Source organism: Lissotriton helveticus, chromosome 1_1 (genome assembly GCF_964261635.1).
Source record: "Lissotriton helveticus chromosome 1_1, aLisHel1.1, whole genome shotgun sequence".
Lineage (NCBI taxonomy): Eukaryota > Metazoa > Chordata > Amphibia > Caudata > Salamandridae > Lissotriton > Lissotriton helveticus.
In genome coordinates, this window is record NC_136057.1 from 2096207351 (window position 1) to 2096232128 (window position 24778).

General features: G+C 45.7%; 1 protein-coding gene across 1 annotated transcript in view; it reads left to right on the forward strand.

The window, feature by feature from the left end:
* The window catches only part of LOC144756240 (calcium-activated chloride channel regulator 1-like), a 705782-nt gene that overhangs the window by 542021 nt on the left and 138983 nt on the right, over positions 1-24778 (forward strand). The window contains exon 9 of the mRNA XM_078645871.1: positions 2782-2888. Within this exon, the coding sequence (XP_078501997.1) occupies positions 2782-2888 (107 nt within the window). The remainder of the gene's footprint in view (positions 1-2781; positions 2889-24778) is intronic.

A 24778-nucleotide genomic window follows, 5' to 3' on the forward strand; every position in this document is an offset into this window, starting at 1 on the left:
TGGGCACATCCCTCACTGGGAGCAATACACAGGATCTTTGCTAAAAGAACTGGCAACCAAGTCCCCCCCAAAAACTAACTTGCACAATGTGAGCAGTAAAACCAACTCAAAAAAAAGGACCCAGAGCAGAATTAAGGCAGCATAAAAGATCAGTAAATTAAACCTTACGAAAGCTAAGATCAGCCTCCCACAACGTACAGCTTAGGATAGTGTTGAAGAAACAAAGAACTGAGCTCAAAAGCATAAAATGGAACATAAAGAAAGACGCCGAAAATGAGACATGGGCTAAATTATTACACAACAGCAAAAGTAGTAACAGTGCACCCTTTTGGCAATCAGCAAATAGGATCCTACGACCACAGCATAAAGAACTAGGCTCGCACATTGTGGAAGAGTCATGGATCAATTACCTCTCTAGCCACTTCAATGACCATCCAGAACATGCAGGAGCACAAAAAACGAACATCACAGAGCCTAACTCCACAATGGTCACGCTGAAGGCCCTGACCAGAAGAGAGCAAGGCCCATCCAAAAACATCTCGGATACAACAGCCGGCCAGCAAATAGCATTAATAAAGAAACAGATTCGGAAGGGCAGGAAGGAAGGTGCTCCGGGACCAAACGGTATTCCGCCAGCCCTATTTAAGGAAAAGATCACAGAATGGGCTACCAACATGCAACCGCTATTCTCGGAAGTAAGACTCTTACACAAAATCCCAGAATCTTGGAGAGGGTCGACGATTGTCCCCATATTCAAAAAAGGCGACAAAACGGACCCTAACAACTACCGATTAGTAGCCCTCCTCGATAATGAGGCAAAATACTTTGCGGGAACCCTCTTAGAGGAAATTGTGCTATGGGCGGATGAAAATCACATCATACCATTGAACCAGACCGGTTTCCGGAAAAATACTGGAACAGCTACCAATATTCTGGCCATCTCTCTAATGATTGATGCAGCAAAAACAAAAAAAATGCCGCTGCATATGTGCTACATCGATTTCAGCGCAGCATTTGACAACATCCAGAGAGGCAGACTTTTGGGGAAACTGGCACAATGGGGAATACCACAGCCGATTCTAAGCATGCTGAAGCTTCTACACTCTGATACCTGGGTGCAGGTGAAGCTAGGAGGCGGGACACACCTGTCATCTAAAGTTCGTACCACCAAAGGCCTCAAGCAAGGGTGCGTGCTTGCCCCAATACTGTTCAATCTGTTTATGGCGGATCTATCAGGCTCACTCAATACATGCAACTCCCATTCCCCGAGGTTGGGGGGAAAAACCCTGAGCAACCTGCTGTACGCGGACGACGTTGTGCTACTTAGCCATACTTACATCGGCCTCCAGCAGCTTATGACCCAAATGCACAGCTACGCCATGGAAAACAAACTTTAAAAAAATGTGAGCAAGACACGCACCATGTCGATCAACACCAAGAAGAAGCCACAGAAGTCATGGGCACTAGGCGGTCAAAAAATAGAGTCGGCACTTGTCTACAAATACTTGGGAGTTCTCTTTGACAGAGATGGCACTTTTGCACAGCAAAAGCAGGAAGCAAAAAAGAGATGGGCGTGCATTGCCGTCACACTAAAAAACATAACCAATCAACTGATGGGGCCAATTCTAACCCCTTATCTGAGAGTTATCCAGGCTAAGCTACTCCCCTCTATTTGTTATGGCAGTGAGGCGCTTTGTGGGAGAGACTCCAAGATCCTGGACACAATCCAGACAAAAGCCTATAGAATAATGTTTTCCCTTCCGCCCTACACATCACCTGCCCAACTTAGGCTGGAATTCGGATTGCAAAAGCAAGTTCTTGCCAGACAGGGAGCGTATATCATCTGCTGACACAAACTTTGCTCGACCACCACCAACACTCTAAACTCGCTGCTATGGCAAGATATTCAAAACAGGGACACATCTCAAGCAAGATCTTACCAGAAGGCAGCTCTGGGGACTACTAACCTAACTGCGATTTGGGACATGCAACTTGGGCACAACCCATTCAAAAAACTAGTCTGGAAAATTGTTAAAACTCTATCCTTACTAGAGGACAAGGCCACATTCGCCAAAAGAAACCATGCCTGGATGTCATTAAACTCATATAAATTGCTGACACCACAACCTTACTTCAGCCAGGGTTATCCTAAGACAACAAAACTGAAGTTCTTGAAATACAGACTAGGGGTTCTGCCCAGCAGAGAGTATCTTCCACCATGGCTCAGGACTAATGGCCACGAGGTTTGTCCGTTTTGCAACACAGATAAGGGCGATATACTTCATCTGACCTGTCTTTGCGAAGCGCTACGGCCAGCCCGCCAACAGCTGTTAAAGGTCCAGCTTAAGCAGCTAGGGACTTGCACGAGAAGGCAAGCGGTTCTCGCCTGCCTGAACCCTTGGAACACGAAACTGAATTGCAGATACGTTAAGTTCCTTGCAATGATCGAGCAAAAACTGTCCAAACAAAAACTCTCGATCATTGACATAGACAACATGTAGGCGGCCTACAGGACTCAAGGGAACACGCTGCCCTGCCTTAAAGACAACTGCTCCTGGTCAAACAGACTGGGTTTTTAGTGCATGCTTTTTAATGACGATAATAATGTATAAATTATTATGATATTTTAAAGTCCTTTTCTACTGTTTGTACTACGCTTTGCACTGGTTTTAACTAACTATGCACAATAAACTTACTTTACTTTACTTTACTATGTCAAAAACTGCATATGCTATAGTGCAATAATCTATTTTTCAAAAATATTAACCTTTTTTATTACAGGGGGTCTTAAATTCTCTGCTTCAGATAAACTGGACTCCAATGGCCTAATTGATGCATTCAGCGGAATTTCATCAGGAAGTGGAAATATTTCTCAACAGTCCATTCAGGTGGGTTGGTTAAGTAATCGACTACTCTCTTTAAGATTGCATTATTAATGTTGTATCACTTTGGGTTATGGTTAGACATAAATGAGGTTACTCGAGAAAGAAAAAACAAGTTGTTTGACTGTGTTTTTTATGGAAGTGCTGTTTTAATAAAAACAATTAATGACAGGACCTGTAACGAGTCACGGGTAAAACCAGTCGTAAGAATATCAAAACTTCATGATTTCCCAGCATAATTTGGATATGTGTTGGCGAATGCAGGACAAGCTGCCACTCTTCATGGAGACACTGATGAGTGAACAATGGAAGGCCAGATCTAATAAGTTTATGTAGCGTCACTCCTAGTCATCTTTTGTCATTTGTAGTCCTCTGAATATCAGTTGTTACTCTTACCCACAGTAAGAGTAATCTACTTCCAAGCCTTAGAGCGATGGAAAAATTGGGATAGCCAGGCCTCCAATCCATGGCCTGCACTTCACAGAAGACGGCAGTGTTGAACTTTTAACTCTCAGAATGTCCTTGGTGGACTAAGTCTGCCTATCTAGCACTTTTACTACCTGATGCAGTTCACATACACTCTTTTCCAATAACTCATTTATTTCTGTTTCAAGCACTGATCCTTACTTATATTTTTGGTGGTGGTAACACTTGATGGAGCGTAAAGGGCTTACCAAATTCTACCATCAGCAACCAAATTCAACACCAACCAGTCTCTTCCGCTATGTAATTTGTATACAAATTCTACATAATATTCTGTGGTCCTCCCTCTCCAATGGACAATTGAACGTTGTCAGGGATTGGCAAAGAATATAGATGGAGACCTAATTTATGAGGACCTTAACAAGAAATAATTCAAGCACCATTCTCAAATAACATTAATAATGACAATCTCTGGTTACTTATAAACGTGCTTTATCTAATTTTTAAAGAAATTGTGAATGCTTATCAAATACAATACAGCTCGAATCATAGATAATATCAGTACAGCAATACATAATGACATCTCACAATGGGGCATGCGTGAGTGGATAGGTGAAGAGAGAAAAGAACATTTGCAAATAAGATTCAAATGCAACCTCGGATATTTCGTCCAAACCTAAGAATAACTATGACACAAAATGCTAATAGTTTCAAGAGCTACTCTCCGGCCAGAAGAGTAAGCTGGGGTCCTGTCACCAAGGTATGAGGAGCAAAGTTAAAGAATCAGGATCAACAGAACAACAGCCAGACAGTTAAGTAAGGAGCAACACAGCCCAGTCATCTCGCAGAGTCAAAATCTCTCCCTCAAATAGCGACAACAAGCAGCTTCTCAGCAATCAACTCTAACCTAATAATTCTAGCACTAGTAGTTATAACCTTATTCACTAAGAACTCACCCCCTCATGTATTAAAACACATAAATCCACAATTCTGATTGAACTAGGTCTGGGGTGTTTGATCACTCCACTTTCCAGTGCACCTAACTCTCAGCAGTTCCTTTGTCTTTAGGTAACCATCGTCATCGTCTGTCAGCAGAGGAAACTCCAATAATCTTTTCCGCAGCTTGCACATGGCACTCAGTAGTATTTGCTACAAAATTCCAGCACAATTGTTCACAAGAACGCTTTCTCCGGTCGGCAAAGAAATTCCATTAATAACATTCATTACTTCCTCCACACAGCCATGGCCATCGTCAAGAAGTCTCGAAGGACAAAATGCATTTCTTTGCAGCATGTGTTTTAGAAAGCAAATTACATCTAAATACTTTTGAGGCCTTTTCTGTAGAACAGTAAAGTGTACTTTTTCTCTAGGAAAAACACAAACACAATTAATTATTCATATCACAAGGAAACTTCATTATTTATGCTTTGCATTTCTCTACTCATTATGTACATAGTTTTAGACAATTAGTGTAAAGGAAAAATATCTCCTTTAAAACTTTTTGTTATCATTATTTTCTCTGCATTAATCATCCATGTCTGAGGCATACTAGAAAAGCACAACAAATACTAATCTCTTTCCAGCATGCTTTTGCTCACCTTCATGTTTCCCCTATTTTTAGTTCTTCTTTGTTAATTTTCACACAACTTTTGTTAACAATCCACACAATTAGAAGTTTGATCCGAGCTGGTTTTATTTTGCAAAACCCTGCTCCATCAATACCCCCTTTGATAAGGAAGCATAAAAACCTAAAAATCTGATTACCATCTGATGATACTACCTAGAAAGCAGTAGCTTTCTTCTGTTTCCACCTAACCCCATCTATAACTTTTACAATCTTATAGTAAATTCCTTTTCTATCTTCCAACTCTGTCTTCTCTCTTTCTTGCTCTTTGTTTGGTCTCTACTGTTTGACTTTTGCACTTACAGCATGTATATATTAATATCATCATTAATATCCCTTTAGCAATAGCACTCATTGGCGTTAGTATTTTCCCTAACAGACTATTCCCAAATGCCAAAAACCAGTTACCCACTGAAGATAAACCCTTACCAATTTTCTCTCAAGCACCGTCAACCTTCAGTTCTGTTAAATCTTCCCATAAATGCGTAATATTAGTAATATATCCCTCTAGATTCTTACTTTTGTCAGGGATATATGTGCAATACAGTTGGATTTTCAACATGCTACAGACGCCTCCCTCTTTTACCAATAATACATCAAGAGCAAGACGATTTTGTAAAACCATCGATATTATAAGTTACAAGTCACAAATTCAGTATCAATCATTAAGAACCCACCAGCCGACATTCTAGTCATTTGTGACAACAGGCTGTCCGGCAATATTGTTCTTCCGTCAGCATAGACCCATACTTCATCTTGGGCCCTACATGAACAACCTGCCTTGATCCAAATTTAACTTTCTTCCTAACTAGCTTCCTCATGCAATTGCCTAATTTCTTCCATTTTCTCTAAAGAAGAAAACACCAGATGACAATTCATATCAGATAACTGCGTACTCTTGCTGAACGAAATTGAATTTTGAGCACAAAATCATGCAACTTGATCTGCATAGCGATTTCCATTTGTAATATATCAATTTCCCAATTTGTGTGCTGTACATTTTACAACTCCAATCTCTTTGGGCAATTGTAGTGCAACCAATAACTCATTTACATAATTTCCATTTCGAATTGGTGAACCAGAAGACGTTAAAAATCCACTTTGCAACCATAATTGTCAAAGTCATGGACAATTCCAAAACCATATTGAATCTCAGTGAATATGGTTATTCTCACATTTTTCCTTATGATGCATGGCCTTGTTTGTTCAAACAAGCTTCAAAATGTAAGCTGAACTTACTCCTTTTAAGCATGAAGCTTCAAGGACTATGGCCACTGTTCAGACTGCATATGAATCTTGCAAGATACGCTTTACGTCCCTCAAGCATGATCCTTCCACAAACATCACGCAATCTGATTCAGACAATGGTACATCTTTTATATCATGCCATTGCGTTGTACACAGCTCAGTCATATCCAGACAATCATGATCAGCTTCATCCACCACTTCCTCACAACCTTGACTAATAACAAAGTAGCCGGATTCAAATGTGTGCATCTTGTCACAGTCACATTTTCAGCTCCCCGAATCAGTCTTTAATATTTTGTCAACCGACTGCTTGTAAGGAGTTGTGTTCGAGTTTGTGTCAACAAAATTTCAACAGAATGTGGCACATACACTCTCAAAGGATGTCCCACCACAATTGTTTCACTCTGTTCCAAACTCACACAAGTAACATAAACTGCTTTCAAACATCCTGGTAAAGCTGCAACCACTGAATCTAGTGTTGCAGAGAAATGTGCCACAGGACGACATGCTGTTCTATGTATTTGCATTAGGACTGAAAGTGCACAACCATCTCTTTCACAGCAGAATAAGGCAAAATCCTTGTTGTAATCTGGCATTCCTAATGCAGGTGCTCGACACAGGCTGTCTCGCAATTCCACAAATGCCCTCATGCACTCCTCATTCAATTGAAGTGGATCGATCACATTTATGTGTCAATCTTCGCAATGGCTTGGCTGTCAATGAAAAAACACTGATCCATTGTCTGCAGTATCCATCTATTCCTAAAAACATTCAAACTTCTTTGTCTGTTTTGGGTGGATTCATTTACAAGATCACAGTTATTCAATCATTTGATACTTTCCTGACTCCTTCCTCAACTTTCTGTCCCAAACATAGAACTCCTTTTTGATGAAATTGTAATTTTGCTCGTGACACTTCATGCCAACCTACTGCCAAATCGTTCAGTAGAGCAATAGTATCGGTAGTCATGGATTCAATGAGCAAATCATCAATATATTGCACCAAAACTGAGTCTTCTGGCATCACTAATGACTCTAAGTACTTCTTCAAAATCTGATTGAAGATTGAGGGGCTCTCTGTATACGCTTGTAGAACTAGGCACCATGCCAAAACACGGTCTCCGAACTGGAACGCAAATAAATATTGGCTATCCGGATGCAAAGGTGTCAAGACAAATGCTTGGCATAAATTCAATCACTGTCAACCACTCCGCATCACATGGAATCTGGTAAATAATTACTGCGGGGTTTGGCACTATTGGGCAATAAGGTATCACTATCTTATTAACCTTCTGTAAATATTGAACTATTCTATACTTACTGCTTGGTTTCTTAATTCCCATAATAGGTCAATTACAAGGACTCCCTAGTATTTCTCTCAGAATACCTTGTTCAATCATTAACTCTATTACAGGTGTTACTCCTGCAAGGGTCTCGGGAGTCATTTTGTATTAGGGTGTCTTTGGAAATAAGAAACTGTTTTCTTATGAGACAAACAAGATCAGAACATATAAAACGGGAGGGCATGGCTTGCTGCCGACTAAAATGGCCGCAGCCTAGGGGAGCTCCATGGGAAGAGTAGCTTCCCCCGTCAATCTGATCACTAATCCGCACATAAATTATACCTGGCAGGCGATTAACAACAAGCAGAACCTGTGGTGATCCCAGCGATCTCCTCCCTGAGTGTGTGCACCCACCAGAACACTGGGGAGGTAATAAGACGCGGCGTGGGTGATTTCTGGGGCTGAAGCCGGGGACTGTCCTGCAGTTGGGCCCCGGCGGGGGACGATCAGCGGCTGGGTCATCTGACACGTGGAGCCGGCGGAGAGGAATTGGGTCGGACAGGCGCGGACTGTGAAGCGATCTCCTCCCTGAGCGTGTGTGTCCACCAAAACGCCAGGGAGGTACTGAGACACGGCGCGGCCTATTGCTGGGGCTGAAGGAGGGGACTGTCCTGCAGTCAGACCGCGGTGGAGAATGATTGGCGGCTGGGTCTTCAGCCGCGTGGAGCTGACAGAAAGAAATTGGGGCTGGTAGGCACCGTCGGGCGCGGACTGCGGAGGGGTGCCCCCACCCGTGAAACAGCGGAGGACACCAGGAGGCAGAGTGACGCCTGCGGCGCAAGCCACACGAGATCACCGGCTCGCCTGCTCCGAGGTGACGGGGAAGAGGAGCGGTAGGGCTGCCCGCGGCTGCTGAGGCATGTAGGGAGTCGGTACCCAGCAAGAGGTGAGAGGGGCCCGGCTCCAGGTGCGGACTGCCAGTGGGGGGCGAATACTGCGGGAAGGACTGCCACATTTACAAGCACCAGCCTGAGGCGTTATGAGACCTGTATAGCCCGGCAGGACTTGGCCCTCCGATAATCACGGGCTCCACACGCAATTGCCACCCCAAGAGATATTGATGTGTGCCTTAGTCAGGGAAATTTTACACGAAAGACAAGAACCCACACTTCCATGAATTTCACACCATATACTTTAGGGATGAAAAAAGATAAACACTATTTAATGTATTTACCTTGGCAATTAGTTGCGCCAGTTTTATTCATCAATTTTCAAAGAGAACATGTCACTATAGTCAAGAGAAATATCAAAGCCTTAAACGTAATGGCCAATTAGTGTCCAATATATACAATGAAAAATTCAATATTTACAATTAGTATTTACAATTGCGAAATGTGATTTAAACAACAAATTAACAAAAACATACATAAGTAGTGAAACTGTGCAAAAAATAGTACACAAACGTCATTATGTGATATCATTTGACAAATAAACTGAGGGGAATAATTATCCACATGTTTTTTAAACTAACATTTTTTATGAACCAACAGTTTTTTAAAGACTGAAATGTAGTATTTGGCAAAAAATGGAGATTTTTAGTAGGTCTCCAAAAACAACACAACAACCTCTCGGTAGCAATGTTGATAGGCTTTTAAATCATAAACAATTTCGATGTTTACAGGACTCAATCCTATCCGCCTACGCGTTTCGAGTTTGTGAGGGTTCTTCTCAAACTCTCTTCAGGGCCAAATGAATTCCATTCCTCATTTGTTAAACCTAATAGTGAAAACATAACAAATAATGAATGCTTAGTGCTAGCTGCTTCCATCAACCCGCTAAAGTATCCTCCTATGTACAATTGTTAAAAACGTACCTCTAGGGACGCGAGGTAGGTTAGTTCATCCAAATGACTTGCGGAATTTTTGAAGGATTCTGAAGGATTTGTGCGTTTTTCTAGAGAAACAGGAGTTTTATATGTAATGCCTGTTTTTAAACAAAAGGTGCCATTTTCAATGGGACAGACTAACATTATGCTCCTACCTGGCTGTGGTTGAAAAGGCCTTCTGGTCATGCTGCTATTTATCAGTTTCCTTCATTTTGCAAAACACAGCGCTGTAATTGGAAATACTCGTGTTATTTCTGAGCCAGCATGCTGCACTCAATCTTATGCTGTGCTGGCTTAGCATTCATTATTTGTTATGTTTTCACTATTAGGTTTAACAAATGGGGAATGGAATTCATTTGGCCCTGAAGAGAGTTTGAGAAGAACCCTCACAAACTCGAAACGCGTAGGCGGATAGGATTGAGTCCTGTAAACATCGAAATTGTTTATGATTTAAAAGCCTATCAACATTGCTACCGAGAGGTTGTTGTGTTGTTTTTGGAGACCTACTAAAAATCTCCATTTTTTGCCAAATACTACATTTCAGTCTTTAAAAAACTGTTGGTTCATAAAAAATGTTAGTTTAAAAAACATGTGGATAATTATTCCCCTCAGTTTATTTGTCAAATGATATCACATAATGACGTTTGTGTACTATTTTTTGCACAGTTTCACTACTTATGTATGTTTTTGTTAATTTGTTGTTTAAATCACATTTCGCAATTGTAAATACTAATTGTAAATATTGAATTTTTCATTGTATATATTGGACACTAATTGGCCATTACGTTTAAGGCTTTGATATTTCTCTTGACTATAGTGACATGTTCTCTTTGAAAATTGATGAATAAAACTGGCGCAACTAATTGCCAAGGTAAATACATTAAATAGTGTTTATCTTTTTTCATCCCTAAAGTATATGGTGTGAAATTCATGGAAGTGTGGGTTCTTGTCTTTCGTGTAAAGTTATTGGGCCCTTACCCCACTTCTGTCCGTCTGGGCCACACTCTCCCCTTTTTGAAAAATTAGTCAGGGAAATGGCCTCGGAGTTTTGAAAGTGCTGCTCATCTGGGGACTGTGCCCACTTTGCACTGCCCGTGGGTTACATCCTGCGGTTGCGCCCAGGGCCCGCGGCTGCTCTAACCCACAATACAGACATCTCTAGGATCCGGATATAGTCCCACCATAGCTACGAAGTTGAAGTCGGCAGAAATCTGGCCCTGCAAGGTGACCCTCCGGTGCTGGTGTGTCCTTTGAGTGTATGACTCTCGATCCTCGACCCAGGTCCCTCCCAGCTACCTGCGTGACAGAGAAAACCATCAGGCCGCGCGTGGAGGTACTCCCGCGGCTGGCGGCGGCGATTACCGATCGGAGCAAAGTTCACCGGGCAGATATGTGGGGAAGGGGCCCACGCTCGACAACCCAGGGCAAGCTGGAGAAGTTTGCCTATGCAAGGGACATTCTGGTGCTGACGCAACGCAAGGATGAGCAGGATAAGGCCCCGGAAGGAAAGGGGGCGAGTAAAGTGACGTTAGAAAACATTATGGCGGCCCTCACGAGTGTGCAGTCAATGGTGGGCACCATTTTTACAGATGTATCTTTTCTACGGGCCGATTTCCAGAAAATGACTGCGAGGGTCACAGAGGTGGAACAAGTGATGAAAACTCTGTCCAGGGATACGGCCCCATTGATTAAAAAAGTGGGACACCTTGAGGCAGAAAACAAAGTACTGGAGGGGCCCTCTCGCCCCAATAATGTCCGCCTTACGAGCATTCTGGAGAGTCAAGGAGGCCCGGCCATGGACCTATATGTTGAAGAAGTTATAAAGACCAGACTCCTGCCAAGGAGACTCTCCACATTTTTCTCATTGGAAAGAGCACATTGAGTGCCGGGAGGTAAGCCTAAGCCCGGGGCGCCTCCCAGACCTGTCCTGGCCCGAATCTTTAATTTCCACAACAGGGTCGCGAGACTTCAGACTGCGAGAGTGGCCCCGCCGATTCGAATTCATAACTCACTGATATCCTTCTTCCCTGACTACACAGCGGTGGTTTCAAAGTGCCGCAGGAGCTTCTTTGAAGTTAAGAAAGAACTTCATCGCAGAGAACTGGCTTACTCCATGTTGTTTCCTGCAAAGTGAAGAGTGGTGGCGGTTGGGAAAACCTGGTTCTTCAACACACCCGAGGAATCCCAGGAGTGGCTGGACTGGTGGCGACAGGTGGGGAGGTCCAGACACCCAGGGAGGCGCCAGCAACAACGGAAGATGGAGGAAGACCCCGAAGAACATGGACAGGGGCAGATAGAAAGCAGTGCAAATAGGTCGGATGTTGAAGAGTAACGTAGGGGACATGGCACAAACTAACCTCGCGGCCATTGCGGTAGCCGATCAGGATCTGCCGGCAACAGAACATGGGATGCTCTGCCATTGAGTGACTGAGTAATGCAATAACCTCCCAAAGATGGAGGGCAGACCCAGGACCATTGGTGAAATGGCTGGCCAGACTACTGCGGCGAGACTTAATTGTACATTTAGCCTCAAGGAGGGGGTGCACTACGGCAACCCATGGACTCCTCACCCCGAAACGCAAGTACTGTTATGAGAGGAGATATTGAGCACTCTGCACTGTTGGGGTGGCGCGTAGTTTTGAATCCGTCTGGCAGCGAGGCAGGGAGGGGAGTGGAGGGTAGGGGTATGTTGCTGTGGTTCTGTTGTATTGAATGCACCACCCAGGCACACGTACATGACACCTTTCTAGACATGAGTTGGCGAGGGCGATGCTCATCGGAATCCGCCACGCCAGTTAGGTACACTCACAATGATGGCAACGCCAAACTCACAGTCCTCTGAGCGAGAGCAGTCCCCAAATACACGAATCACTTCCCTAAAGTTGGCTACATGGCATGTACGCGGTCTCGGGGACAAAATAAAAAGGGGTCTGGTCCTACAATGCCTTAAAAGAAGCTCCCCAGCAGTGGTCCTACTGCAGGAGACACACCTTACTGGTGCCTCCTGTAAGGCATTGAACAGATGGGGATTTAAAATGGTGGCCCACTCGGAGTTCTCATCGGGTTCTAGAGGGGTGGGTATATTGGTTCGGAAGCAAACGCCACTCATTATACATAAGACAAAGACAGATACAGGTGGCCACTTTGCGGCAGTTATTGGACAGTCGGAAGGACACCCTATCAATATTGTGACTGTTTATGTTCCCCCAGCCTTACATGCAGTTACCCTCCCTGCCCTCAGTGAGTTCCTCCTCGATCTCCCAGAGGGGGAATTGCTGATTGGAGGGGACTTCAATGCAACGATAGATGGGGGTCTGGATAAGCACCCCACGAGGGCACGTACACTGGGGGCATCACATCTGAGGGGCTTTCTGTGTGTGCTGGGGCTTACAGACGTATGGGGCCATTGCCATCCCGCTGAGCGCTAATTCACATTTCATTCGGGGGTGCACAACAGTTTATCTAGAATTGACTACTTTATTGCATCTTTCGACAGTATGACACACGAGGACAGGATTGAGATCAGACCTAGAGGCATCTCCAATCACTCATCGATAATACTAACATACACATATCACCAGAGGTGGCGACAGCGTATATTCCCCATATTCCCAGGCTACCTGAAGGTTCCCAGGGTTAGGAAAGCCATAGTCTCAACAACACAACACTACTTCCAGGAAAATGTGTTGTCGGTTCAATCTCCGATCACCTTGTGGGAGGCCTATAAGGCCACTCTAAAGGAACAGGCCATCACATCTATTACAGGCCATAGATGGTACCAGCAGCAAGAGCTCACTGCCAAAGAGACGGAGTTACAAGCGGCAGAGGCCCAACACTTTTCTAATACGACACGGGACACGGCCCAATGCTTGCGCCTTAAACAACAATTGCATAGGGACTACCTATGGGAAAGGGCCAAATTCAAACTGACAGCCACACAACATAAGATAAATGAGACCGTCGACAAAGCTGTGAAGCTCCTGGCGTGGCTGGACAAAAAAGAAAAGAGACACACAGTGGATAGCACTGCGGTAACAACAGACCCGCTTGAGATAGTACATATGTTAGCAAGACACTTCCAACAAGTCTACACATCTCTGTCAGAGATGACTGTAGAAGAAGCGCTGTCCTATATAAAAGACATTGCAATGCCTAAACTTACAATGGAGGGGGCCGATGAACTAGAGGCGGACTTCACGGCCGACAAGCTGCAGGTGGCGATTGGCTCGTTACAATCTGAAAAGGCGGTAGCGCCTAACGGCATCCTCCGTAGAACTTTATAAAAAGACGGCGGGTATAGCCCCATATATGCTGGATCTGTTTCTCCATTGTCTACAGATGGGCGAGCTCCCGTTGGACCAACGTTTGGCCACAGTGGTGGTGATCCTGAAGCCAGGGAAGCTGCCGGAGGAGTGCGCCTCCTATCACCCCATATCCTTAATAAACGCTGAGGCCAAAATTCTAGCGAAGCTCCTTGCGATTAGATTGACCCCACACCTCACTACCCTGATTCACCCGGATTAGTCTGGGTTCATGCCCAGTAGAAGTACAAAAGGGGGTGGTGATGGACGGAGCACCAGAACCTATCAAACACTCACACACAGTCAAAAGATCTGGGTTTGATCCATCACCGTTCTTTAGCCCACTCTGCCACCCCAGTTCAGACATGGCTATATGCAAATCAGTCTGACCCTGTGCCTCATGGGAACAGTCCAGCCCGAACTGCCAAGCCATGCCTTCCCTGGACCGGAAACAAGCTTCCGAGGACCGGTTTCTGGCATTCCAGCCGTCTTCAGCCCGGCTTGCTTGAATCCAGTGGCAAAGTGAGCAAGGGACTCACGTCTGAGCAGACCCTGCCACACTTATGGGCCAAAGCGGTACAAAAGTGGGTGGTGATGGACGGAGCACCAGAACCAATCAAACACTCATACCCAGTCAAAAGATCTGGGTTTGATCCATCACCGTTCTTTAGCCCACTCTGCCACTCCAGTTCAGACATGGCTATATGCAAATCAGTCTGACCCTGTGCCTCATGGGAACAGTCCAGCCCGAACTGCCAAGCCATGCCTTCCCTGGACCGGAAACAAGCTTCCGAGGACCGGTTTCTGGCATTCCAGCCATCTTCAGCCCGGCTTGCTTGAATCCAGTGGCAAAGTGAGCAAGGGACTCACGTCTGAGCATACCCTGCCACACTTATGGCGGCCAAAGCGGTACAAAAGGGGGTGGTGATGGACGGAGCACCAGAACCAATCAAACACTCACACCCAGTCAAAAGATCTGGGTTTGATCCATCACCGTTCTTTAGCCCACTCTGCCACCCTAGTTCAGACATGGCTATATGCAAATCAGTCTGACCCTGTGCCTCATGGGAACAGTCCAGCCCGAACTGCCAAGCCATGCCTTCCCTGGACCGGAAACAAGCTTCCGAGGACCGGTTTCTGGCATTCCTGCCGTCTTCAGTCCGGCTTGCTTGAATCCAGTGGCAAAGTGAGCAAGGGACTCACGTCTGAGCATACCCTGCCACACTTATGGCGGCCAAAGCGGTACAAAAGGGGGTGGTGATGGACGGAACACCAGAACCAATCAAACACTCACACCCAGTCAAAAGATCTGGGTTTGATCCATCACCGTTCTTTAGCCCAATCTGCCACCCCAGTTCAGACATGGCTATATGCAAATCAGTCCGACCCTGTGCCTCATGGGAACAGTCCAGCCCGAACTAGTAGAAATACTGCATTAAATTTGAGGCGTTTACATGGATTATTGGGCCGTAAACCCTATCTCCAAGAACTGGCTGTTCTCCTATCATTGGATGCTCGTATGGCGTTCGATATAGTTCACGGTGTTACAACACCTGGGCTTTGGCCCAAAATTCTGTGCTTGGGTGCGTCTCCTGTACACAAAACAAATGGCGCACGTGAATGCTAATGGTCATATCTCCCATGACTTCCCATTGACCCGGGGCATGTGTCAGGGCTGCCCGCTGTCGCTGCTGCTTTTCATTATGGTGTTGGAACCGCTGGCGGCATGGATCAGATGGGAGCCAAAGATCCGAGGTCTTAAATGGACGGACGACTGGTTAGACCACATATCATTATATGTGGATGACGTTTTACTCTACCTGACCTCCCCCAAACGATCCTTTCTGGTGCTCCTGAACGTATGTGAACTTTATGGGCGAGCTTCAGGGTATACAATAAACTGGTCGAAATTGATACTGTTTGTGCTCCATGGTCCACTGCCACAGCTCGCTGCAGATCTCTGATGAGGCTTTTAAATATCTAGGTATTTATATCACACCGGACCCGGGGCGAGTTTATGAAAAGGAATCTAACACCCCCCCCCTGGAACGCTTAAAAAGAGTTGCAACTCATTGGGGAACCCTTCCGTTGACCGTTGTTGGGTAAGGCAGCGCTCTTTAAAATTATGCCACTGCCTCATTTCCTCTATGTGCTGGAAAATACCCCCGTCCCCAGTGCCAGAGGACTATTTTAAAAAAATAGCGGCTCAGGTTTCCAGGCTGTTGTGGGGGAACAGACCTGCACACATAGCTCAACGTAAATTGACTAGAGGGTGGTTTCATGGCAGCATTGAGCTCCCCGACATACAGCTGTATTATTGGGCAGTCCAATTGAAGGTGGTCAACCAGTGGATGCACGCACCACAGACAGATCCGACTTTCAAGGCAGATAGGAGTGTACTTGGGGTTGGGAGCATGATGTCGGCACTCTATAACAAGAAGCGAGCGCTGGCAGTGGTTGGTCCCACAGGGCAGATGGTCCACATATGGCAGCACACGCTAAGTTAGGCTGGAAAGGAATAATAACCCAACTTACCCCTCTGTAGGACACAAAACTCCTGGGCGGCCTTCAAAACTGTAAAGGATTCGATAAATGGGTTGCTATTGGTATATCCACCGTGGGTGACGTGGTATAAAGGGGAGGGAAAGACATTTGAACATCTCCAGATGCAGTATGAGCTAGCACCTACTGAACTTTTTAAGTATTTGCAGATAAAGCATGCGCTGCAGGCGGTCTTGCCGTCCAACTGTGAGGTTCCAGAGGCAACCCCCCTGGAAGACAGACTATTGACAGAGCATATGCAGAAGCAGGCAACTTCCCTCACCTACCGCAAATTGGTCAATAATTTGCCTGACCCAAATGTGTCCTGTTACAATCCAGTTACGTTTTGTTTTTCTTATCCCTGTTATATTTTACATTACCCAAGGTGCCATCATTTAATGTTACTGGTATTTATCATCATACTTGGTACGTTCCACCTCCCCTACCCTGCGCTTCTGGTTGGCACCTCCCAGGGACTTAGGAGGCTGCTTTAGAATGTTGATGTGTGGGACCTGTACTGGGGGAGAGAGGAGCGGTGAGGAATAATGGCTGTTCAACATTCTTCCTGCCTCCAGTCTTTTTATCAGTGGCGACGATCTGTGTAAGGGGACAGGTGTTTCCTGCTCTTCCTCTTCTGATTGAACTCCACCACCAACGCTACTTCTTCATACCATTTTACCATTTTGGCAAATCCCGGTATAACTTCACTTCTACCATTTCAAACAGTTCTTCAGCGGGTATCTGCACCTATGCCACCTTCATATTCCGCCATTCGAGCGGACCGCCCAGAAGGCAAGCGGGGTGGAGGAGTGGCCCTAATAGCTCGTACTGATCTTAATTTCCAAGTTCTCCCTTCCCTTCCCATCCCTGATGTTGATTACCTCGTAGCCCGTTCGACTTCTCACCAGGCCCCCCTTACTTTTGTCTTAATCTACCGTCCCCCCCAACCCACTCCCTCATTTCTCACCAACATCCAGACCCTCTTGGCTACTCTGGTAATTAACAACGCATCTGTACTAGTCTTAGGGGACCTCATCTTTTGGCCTAACGATTCTGCCGAAAGCCTTCAATCAAAGGAGTTTACCAGTCTTATGATTAGTTTGAACTTCTTGCCGCTCATTCATAGTCCCACCCACATACACGGTCATATGCTAGATCAAATTTGGTCACTGAACGTCCCATTTACATCCCCTACAATATCTCCGTGTTCTTGGTCAGATCATTTCACCATCACGTTCTCCCTCGCCCTAGCACCTCTGATTAAACCCCCGCTTCCCAAAAACATTTGGGTCCGGAAATGGGGCAAAACAGACCTACCATCTCTCTGCTCAGCTCTGGCCGAAACCAGCCCCGATCTTTCCGGCCTTGCAGCTACCTCCCAGTTGGCCGCTATAAACAATTGGCTCACCGTGGCAGGTGATGAATTCGCCCCCATAAGGCGGCTCACAGTTAAACGGGCCCACGCAGCCAACCGCTGGTTTACTCCCGACCTTAAAGTAAAGAAACTAGCTGCAAGGAGGGCCGAGCGAGTTTGGAGAAGAACTTACGGCACTGCACAAAAGTCTGCCTATTTATCTGCTCTACAAACCTACAAAATGGGCATTCTCGAAGCAAAAACTGATTACTATACCAACAGGATAATGACAGCTGAGTCCCAATCGAAGGAAATTTTCTCCACCATTCATGAACTAGCATCTTCTAGTAGAGCCACGGTCACCACTCTTCCTTCCCAGTCCCTCTGCGACTCGCTCAATGAGTTCTTTATTGACAAGGTTGTCAAAATCAAACATAACATCCCCCCGCCCCCCCACATTTGTCAACCCCTCCCCACCACCCACTATCCTCAAATTGGCTAATATTCCCCTTCTAACCCTTGACACACTTTCTTCTTTGCTCCATCGGGTCAAATCAGGCTCTCCTCTGGACTTTGCCCCTGCTCGTGTCCTCAAGGAAATCTACCTAGCCTGTCCCACACCACCTTTGACCCTTCTTAATGATTCTCTTATGCACGGTACTGTTCCCAGCCCACACAAATCGGCGGCTGTTATTCCAATCTTAAAAAAACCTGACGCCGACTCATCCTCCCCCTCTAATTACCGTCCCATTTCCCTTCTGCCCTACCTTGCAAAAGTCCTTGAAACTCATGTTACCACCATTTTGAGCACCCATGTTGAGGCAAATCACTGCCTCTCCCCTTGTCAGGCTGGTTTCCGCCCCCTGCACTCCACTGAGAAAGTGGTCATCTCAGTAATGGACAAATTGCGTGAAGGCATCGACATCAACCATCCGCAAGCCCTGATACTTCTAGACTTGTCCGCCGCCTTTGACACAGTGGACCACTCCATCCTCCTTAGCCGTGTCAGGGCGGCGGGCATAGAAGGCTTGGCCTTCTCATGGCTCGAGTCCTTTCTTGCTGAGAGAACCCAAGCGGTCCGTTTGGCTGGCTTCGCCGCTGCTTCCCGCAAGGTGGAGTGCGGGGTCCCCCAGGGCTCATCTCTTTCCCCTCTTTTGTTCAACTTATACATTTTTCCCCTAATTTTTATGTTACAGCAGCTGGAGGTCACCGTATTCAACTATGCGGATGACCTCCAGCTAATCTTCAACCTGTCTCACTCATCCTCACCCGCTCAGAACATCCAGACAGTAATGACGTTCATTCAAGATTGAATGAACTGCAACCACCTCAAACTCAATCCGGACAAGACCGAGTTGGTCTTGACCGGAGGTGGTTGCAGTCCATGGTCCCCCTCTTTTTGGCCACTTTCCCTTGGTACCCCTCCACTCCCTGTATCCAAAGTAAAAACCTTGGGGATTTTCCTTAACTCCCAACTCACTGTTCACTCACATGTTGCCTCCGTGGTATCCTCCTGTTTTTTTTCCCTTAGAACAATTAGGAAAGTTTCCCGTTTTTTTTTTCCCCCTGCTTTAAAAATAATTGTGTTGGCCATGGTACTGTCACAAGAAGGGGGAACGGGGGTTGGACAAATTTTTAACGGGGTCCAATGTACGTGTCCTATAGCGTAGATAACAACAAAGAATGTACAGAGTTCCCCAAAAAAGATTATTTGACTAAATTAACCCATTAAAACCTCTCTCTTGAGTGTGTGATAGAGCAGGGAAAGTGGGAGTCCCTTATCGGAATCAAGGATGCCTCACACAAGTCAAAGGCTGGATGACTACTGTCACCCCACCCGATGATTGTCCAGTGTCATCATTGGCTATCCTGCTCCTTCGGCAGGCTGGCGATGCAATGCCCGTCGGGCAGCACCAAAGTGCTGCACTTTAGCGGAGATCTTTTATTCCTTTAGCCAATGAGTGCATGTGTGTGAGGGACCTGGGGAGTGCAATGAGTGAGCGTGAGTGAGGTTAAAAAAGGTCAGTAGAGTCCAACAGGGAAACCTTTAATAGCATGGCTCACTGCCTTGATAAAAACCGTGAAAAGTTGAGGGGTATTAAGGCGTGACGGTTAGGGTAATCAGGCCTTATTCAACCCTCAGTCCGGGTCTGGTCAACATGTTTCTTGCCTCTAAGGCAATTCATCAGGACCAATTGCTCATAAGATTGCTCATGGATTCCTCAAAAGTTAAGGAAGTATACGACCTGAGAGGTGTCGCAGAATCAACCCTTCATTGAGGCCCTCCCTGGGACTAGAGAAGGAGACAAACAAAGGGTACCATCAATCATGGGTTTGTTAACCCGAAACATAGTTTGCATGTGAAAATAGCATGCAAGTCATTGTGTATTGTGGGGGGTCCCAACCCCTGTGAGATTATCACACTTGTGTCAGAGAGGGTAAAAGGGAGTGTAAATTAAGTTAAATTAAAGTGGAGAACTGTCTTACCAACATGCGCCATTGGTAATTCGCGTTTTGGCAAGCACTAAGTATGATCACAGCTCAGAAACGTGCCACACCAGAATGGGTGACACATGTGTGTCATGCACGTGTTACAGGTATGTGCTTACACACCCACAATAGGAGTGAAATTTCAAGGTATCACTAAAACAGCTAGTAGTGTACTGGAAGGCATCAGTCATGCTCATATAGTGATAACGTTTTTAGGTAAACTGCACCGGGTGGGAGGTGAGTCAAAAGCATGAGGTGTTCGCGGAACCGCGGCGCTTACCCGTGGTCCCTGGTTGGATTTCAAACCGGCTGACCTGGTGGGGCCAGTGCTATGAGGTCGGTACCTGGGAACAGATCAAACGTCCTGCTCGTCAGCAAAGTAAGGGGCGGTGGAGCTTACCTCTGATACATGCCTCAATCCGTGTAGAATCGTGGCGATCGTGTAGGATCAGCCTCCCTTACCTGCAAGCTTCTGGCAAGGCGTGTGTCACCTACCCCGCCCACAACGGAAATGCCGCAGGATCGCCGGTAGAAGCGGACTGCTTCACCGCCGCTAAACATAGCCGGTCGCGCGGGCGCCGTGGGGGGCGTGTCCCGTAGGCGTTGCTAGGAGACGAGGCACGCTAGGGCACCGAAAGCAATGATGTCCCTATTAGTATCGTCTCAAAACAATGAGCGCCATCTTGGAACGGGTTAGGTACCGAGTGTATCAATGGTACTGTGAACTCGGTATTCTTTAATTAGGCAGTAGAAACTATCTGGTCAGCATAGTCCAGGGCACCGCATCATTAAGGCCAAATTCATCCGTATGAAGGCGATGGACCCATCTTTGTTCCATTTTAAAGAGGGCCTGTTGGTTTATTGAGGGGTGGCATTCCAGTACAGTCCACTTCAAGGTCTCAGCCACATGATTTTCTTGTCTGCAGTGCTCATATAGCTTGGTATGAGTCTTATGACAGCGAATATTGCTATTGTGCTCCATGATTCGTAGTTTTACCGGGCGCATCGTCATCCCAATATAGACCATCTTGCAGGGGCATGTCAGTGCATAGATGCAACGTGAACTATTGCAATTAGTGTGTCTATTGATGATCCAAGTAAAGTTCCTGGGCAGCTCAATGGTTTTGCCTTGGATTGTTTGGGGGCAGACTACACACGATCCACAACGGTAATGGCCAGTGACCGGTGGAAGGTCCCACAAGGTATTGACCGGTCGTGTACTTGATTTCTTCGGGCGAGTGTGAATCAGGGTGTCTTTGAGATTCGCCGTCCTCCTGAATGCGAACCGCGGGCGAGGAAACTCCAAACCAGCTGTGTTGAGAATCCCCCAATGTGAGTTCACAACCTTTTTGATAAATGTCGAATGCTTGGTGTAGGACGTGACACATGTGATTACATCCTCCTTTTCCTTGGTGTGGACTTCAAGTAAGGACTCTCTGTTATTGTTAAGTGCTCGTTTGCATGATGTCTTAAGTAGCCGAGTGGGGTAGCCCCTATCTTGCAGCTTATGTTGGAGTATACTTGCTTCGTGCTTGTAGTCCTGGACAGAGCTGCAGTTTCTCCGTATACGGAGAAACTGCCCGAAGGGTAAATTCTCCCTCAGTGCTCTCGTATGGTGACTATTGTAAAGGAGCAGGCTGTTTCTGTCTGTCTTCTTTTTGTACAGAGTGGTAGTAACAGTTGATGGACCCAATTGGATTGTAAGGTCTAGGAACGGTATGGATTTCTCAGAGATGGTACCCGTAAATTTCAGGAAGGGGTTCTGTTGGTTGATCCAAAGACAAAAAGCCTCACAGCTGGCCCGATCACCCTTCCAGAAGATTAAAATGTCATCAATGTAGCGACGCCAGAGTGTGAGGTTATCTCGGAAGGGGTTCTGTTCCGGAGGATAGATATGGTACTTTTCAAAAGATTCCATGTAGATACACGCCAGACTGGGGGCAAATGTCGAACCCATCGAAGTCCCGCTGACCTGATGGTACAGTTGTGATTCATACCGAAAAAAGTTCTCAGTCAGGGCTATGTGTGCCAGCTCCATGATAAAGGCAATGGGAGTAGGAGAGGTCCATTCTTCTTGTCGCATCAGTGAGTCCACAGCTTCTAGAGTGGCTTGCTGCTCTATCACACACTCAAGAGAGAGGTTTTAATGGGTTAATTTAGTCAAATAATCTTTTTGGGGGAACTCTGTACATTCTTTGTTGTTATCTTGGCCATGGTACTGTCTCGTATAGACTATGGCAACATAATCTACAATGGGGCCCCTGCCTATGCGATCCGTCGCTTGCAACTGGTACAGAATCAGGCTGCCCGCCTGATCCATGGCCTACCTAAATACCATCGGGCCACTCCATTGCTCAAAACATTACACTGGCTTCCTGTGAAAGAGCGTGCCCTCTTTAAACTCGGCTGTCTCACCTACCAGGCCAGATCGGGCACCGCTCCCGAATTCATCTGCTCCGCCATTAAACCCTACCTCCCGGGCAGAGAACTCCGCTCCACGCATTTGGCCCTTTTAACCGTCCCTCGTTTTAAAAAACAGAAGGCGGGTGGAGCGAGATTCGCCGTTTTGGGCCCAGCCTTTTGGAACTCCCTCCCGGCAACTTTACGCACTGCACCTTCCTACCTCCAGTTTCGAAAGGACCTCAAGACTTTCCTTTTTATGCAGGCCTATTTGACTTAGACTTCCTTTTCTTGCTGCTGCCATCCACTGTTCTTAACACTAGCGCCATGAAACCGCTGGGTAAACGAGCGCTGTATAAATGTTTTTAAATTCAAATTCAAATTCAATACCTGCCTCTTGGAAAGGCGCAGAGATCATTCCAGTATACAAAAAAGGTGATAAGGCCTTAGCATCTAATTATAGACCCATCAGCCTTATCGATTCAGCGCAAAAACTGATGGGTAGAATGATCCAAAATAAAATACAAGACTGGATAGATGAAAATGGAGTCCTCTCGCCTTATCAAGCAGGTTTTCGCCCCCTAACCAGCTCCATTGATCAGGTTTTCCACTTCTTAACCTTATATTGGAAAAATGTCACTCTAGCAGATGGCCCATTGTTTGCCGTCTTTGTAGACTTAAAACAGGCATTTGACTTAGTGCCACGGCAAAAATTATGGAATGTGCTAGGTGAACTTGGAATTAGGCCTGAATTACTATCATTGCTAGTGCGTATGCATGAGGGCAACTACGCCAAAGTTAGATGGGGGACACAGGGCGAAGTCACTGATTCTTTCCCCGTAGAGCGTGGGGTGAGACAGGGATGCGTCCTGGCCCCCACCCTATTTTCACTTTATATCAATGGAGTAGTGGATCACCTTAAGAAGTCACCAACTGATGCACCCATCTTGAATGGGGTGCGGGTTCCGGTACTCATGTTCGCGGATGATACCCTCCTGATATCGCGAACGCCAAGTGGGCTACAAAAGTCAATTAATGCCTTTGGAGACTTTTGTAGGATTCGAGGTTTGGAACTGAATACTGCAAAAACAAAATTTATGAACATGAATCCTGCTAAGTCATTTAAGGGGGCAATGTATTACAACGGGGAAGTTTTAGAAGAGGTGGATGCCTTCACATATTTGGGCATCAACTTGCAGGGGAATATGCAGTGGAACTCGCACATTAATTCTACTGTTTTAAAGTTCCACCAGCTGTCGGGGGCCATAGCTCCGAAGCATAAATCTTCATTGACAAAACCTATTCAACCTGTCATGGAGATTTATAGCATGAAAGTTCTTGGTGCATGTCTCTATGGAGCAGAATTATGGGGGTTTGCTAACATCAAAGGGTTGACAATTGCCGAGAACAAATTCTTACGTAGACTGATTGGCGTTCCACAGAGTACTCCAGCTATTCCTCTCCTTTATGATCTCGGGAGGAAAGAAATCGAGGACCAGGCTCGTCTGAGTCCTCTATTATTCTGGAGGCGCATAAAGACCACGCCTGAATTGGGTCATTATGCTGCAGCACTTATGGACATTGTCAACTCTGATCGGTTCCACAAAATCTTGTGGCTAAAAGAAATAAGAAACCTACTAAATAAGCTCCATCTTGACCACCTATGGACTACCATTGATCCTGCAGCTTTCCCTTCCAAGGATTTGTTAAAGAAATTGTATTGGGACATGACACTTAGTTCGGTTTTGACATCTAACCAGCCTTCGGTGTTAACATCCCAATATTTGGAACACAAATTAGCCCCAACATTCGAACATTATTGGGACTTGATTACAAGACCATTGGCCAGAAAGCTGTATTTCCAGTTCAGGGTGGGTCGCCTACCGCTTAATGCATTTACATTAAAATGGTCCCCCGGTAATGTTAACATCTGTGCCCATTGCAAGGATCATGTTGAGGACATTCCACATTTTATGTTTGTTTGCCCCCTTTACGTGGCCCCAAGACAAAGATGGTTAAAACCCTTATGTAGTAACTTAGGGACCAGATTGCACCAAGAAGCACTTAGAATGCTAAGAACAAATTGTTCCCCAGCCTCGCTATTGCATTAGCCAAATATCTGGGCTGGGCATGGATTTTACGCACTCGCACTTTATTTTAATGAATTTTGGCTAAAATTAGTAGAATATTTGTAATTGATCATCCACTTCTTTTATATTAGGTTCCCATTTGTAAGTGGCTGTACATTCTAAAATGTGTTTTGATAGCATACTTGTTTAATGTGTATTTTAAATTGTTGTAAAATAGAATAGTATTTATTATGTATAGAGATGGGTGAAAATGCTTTT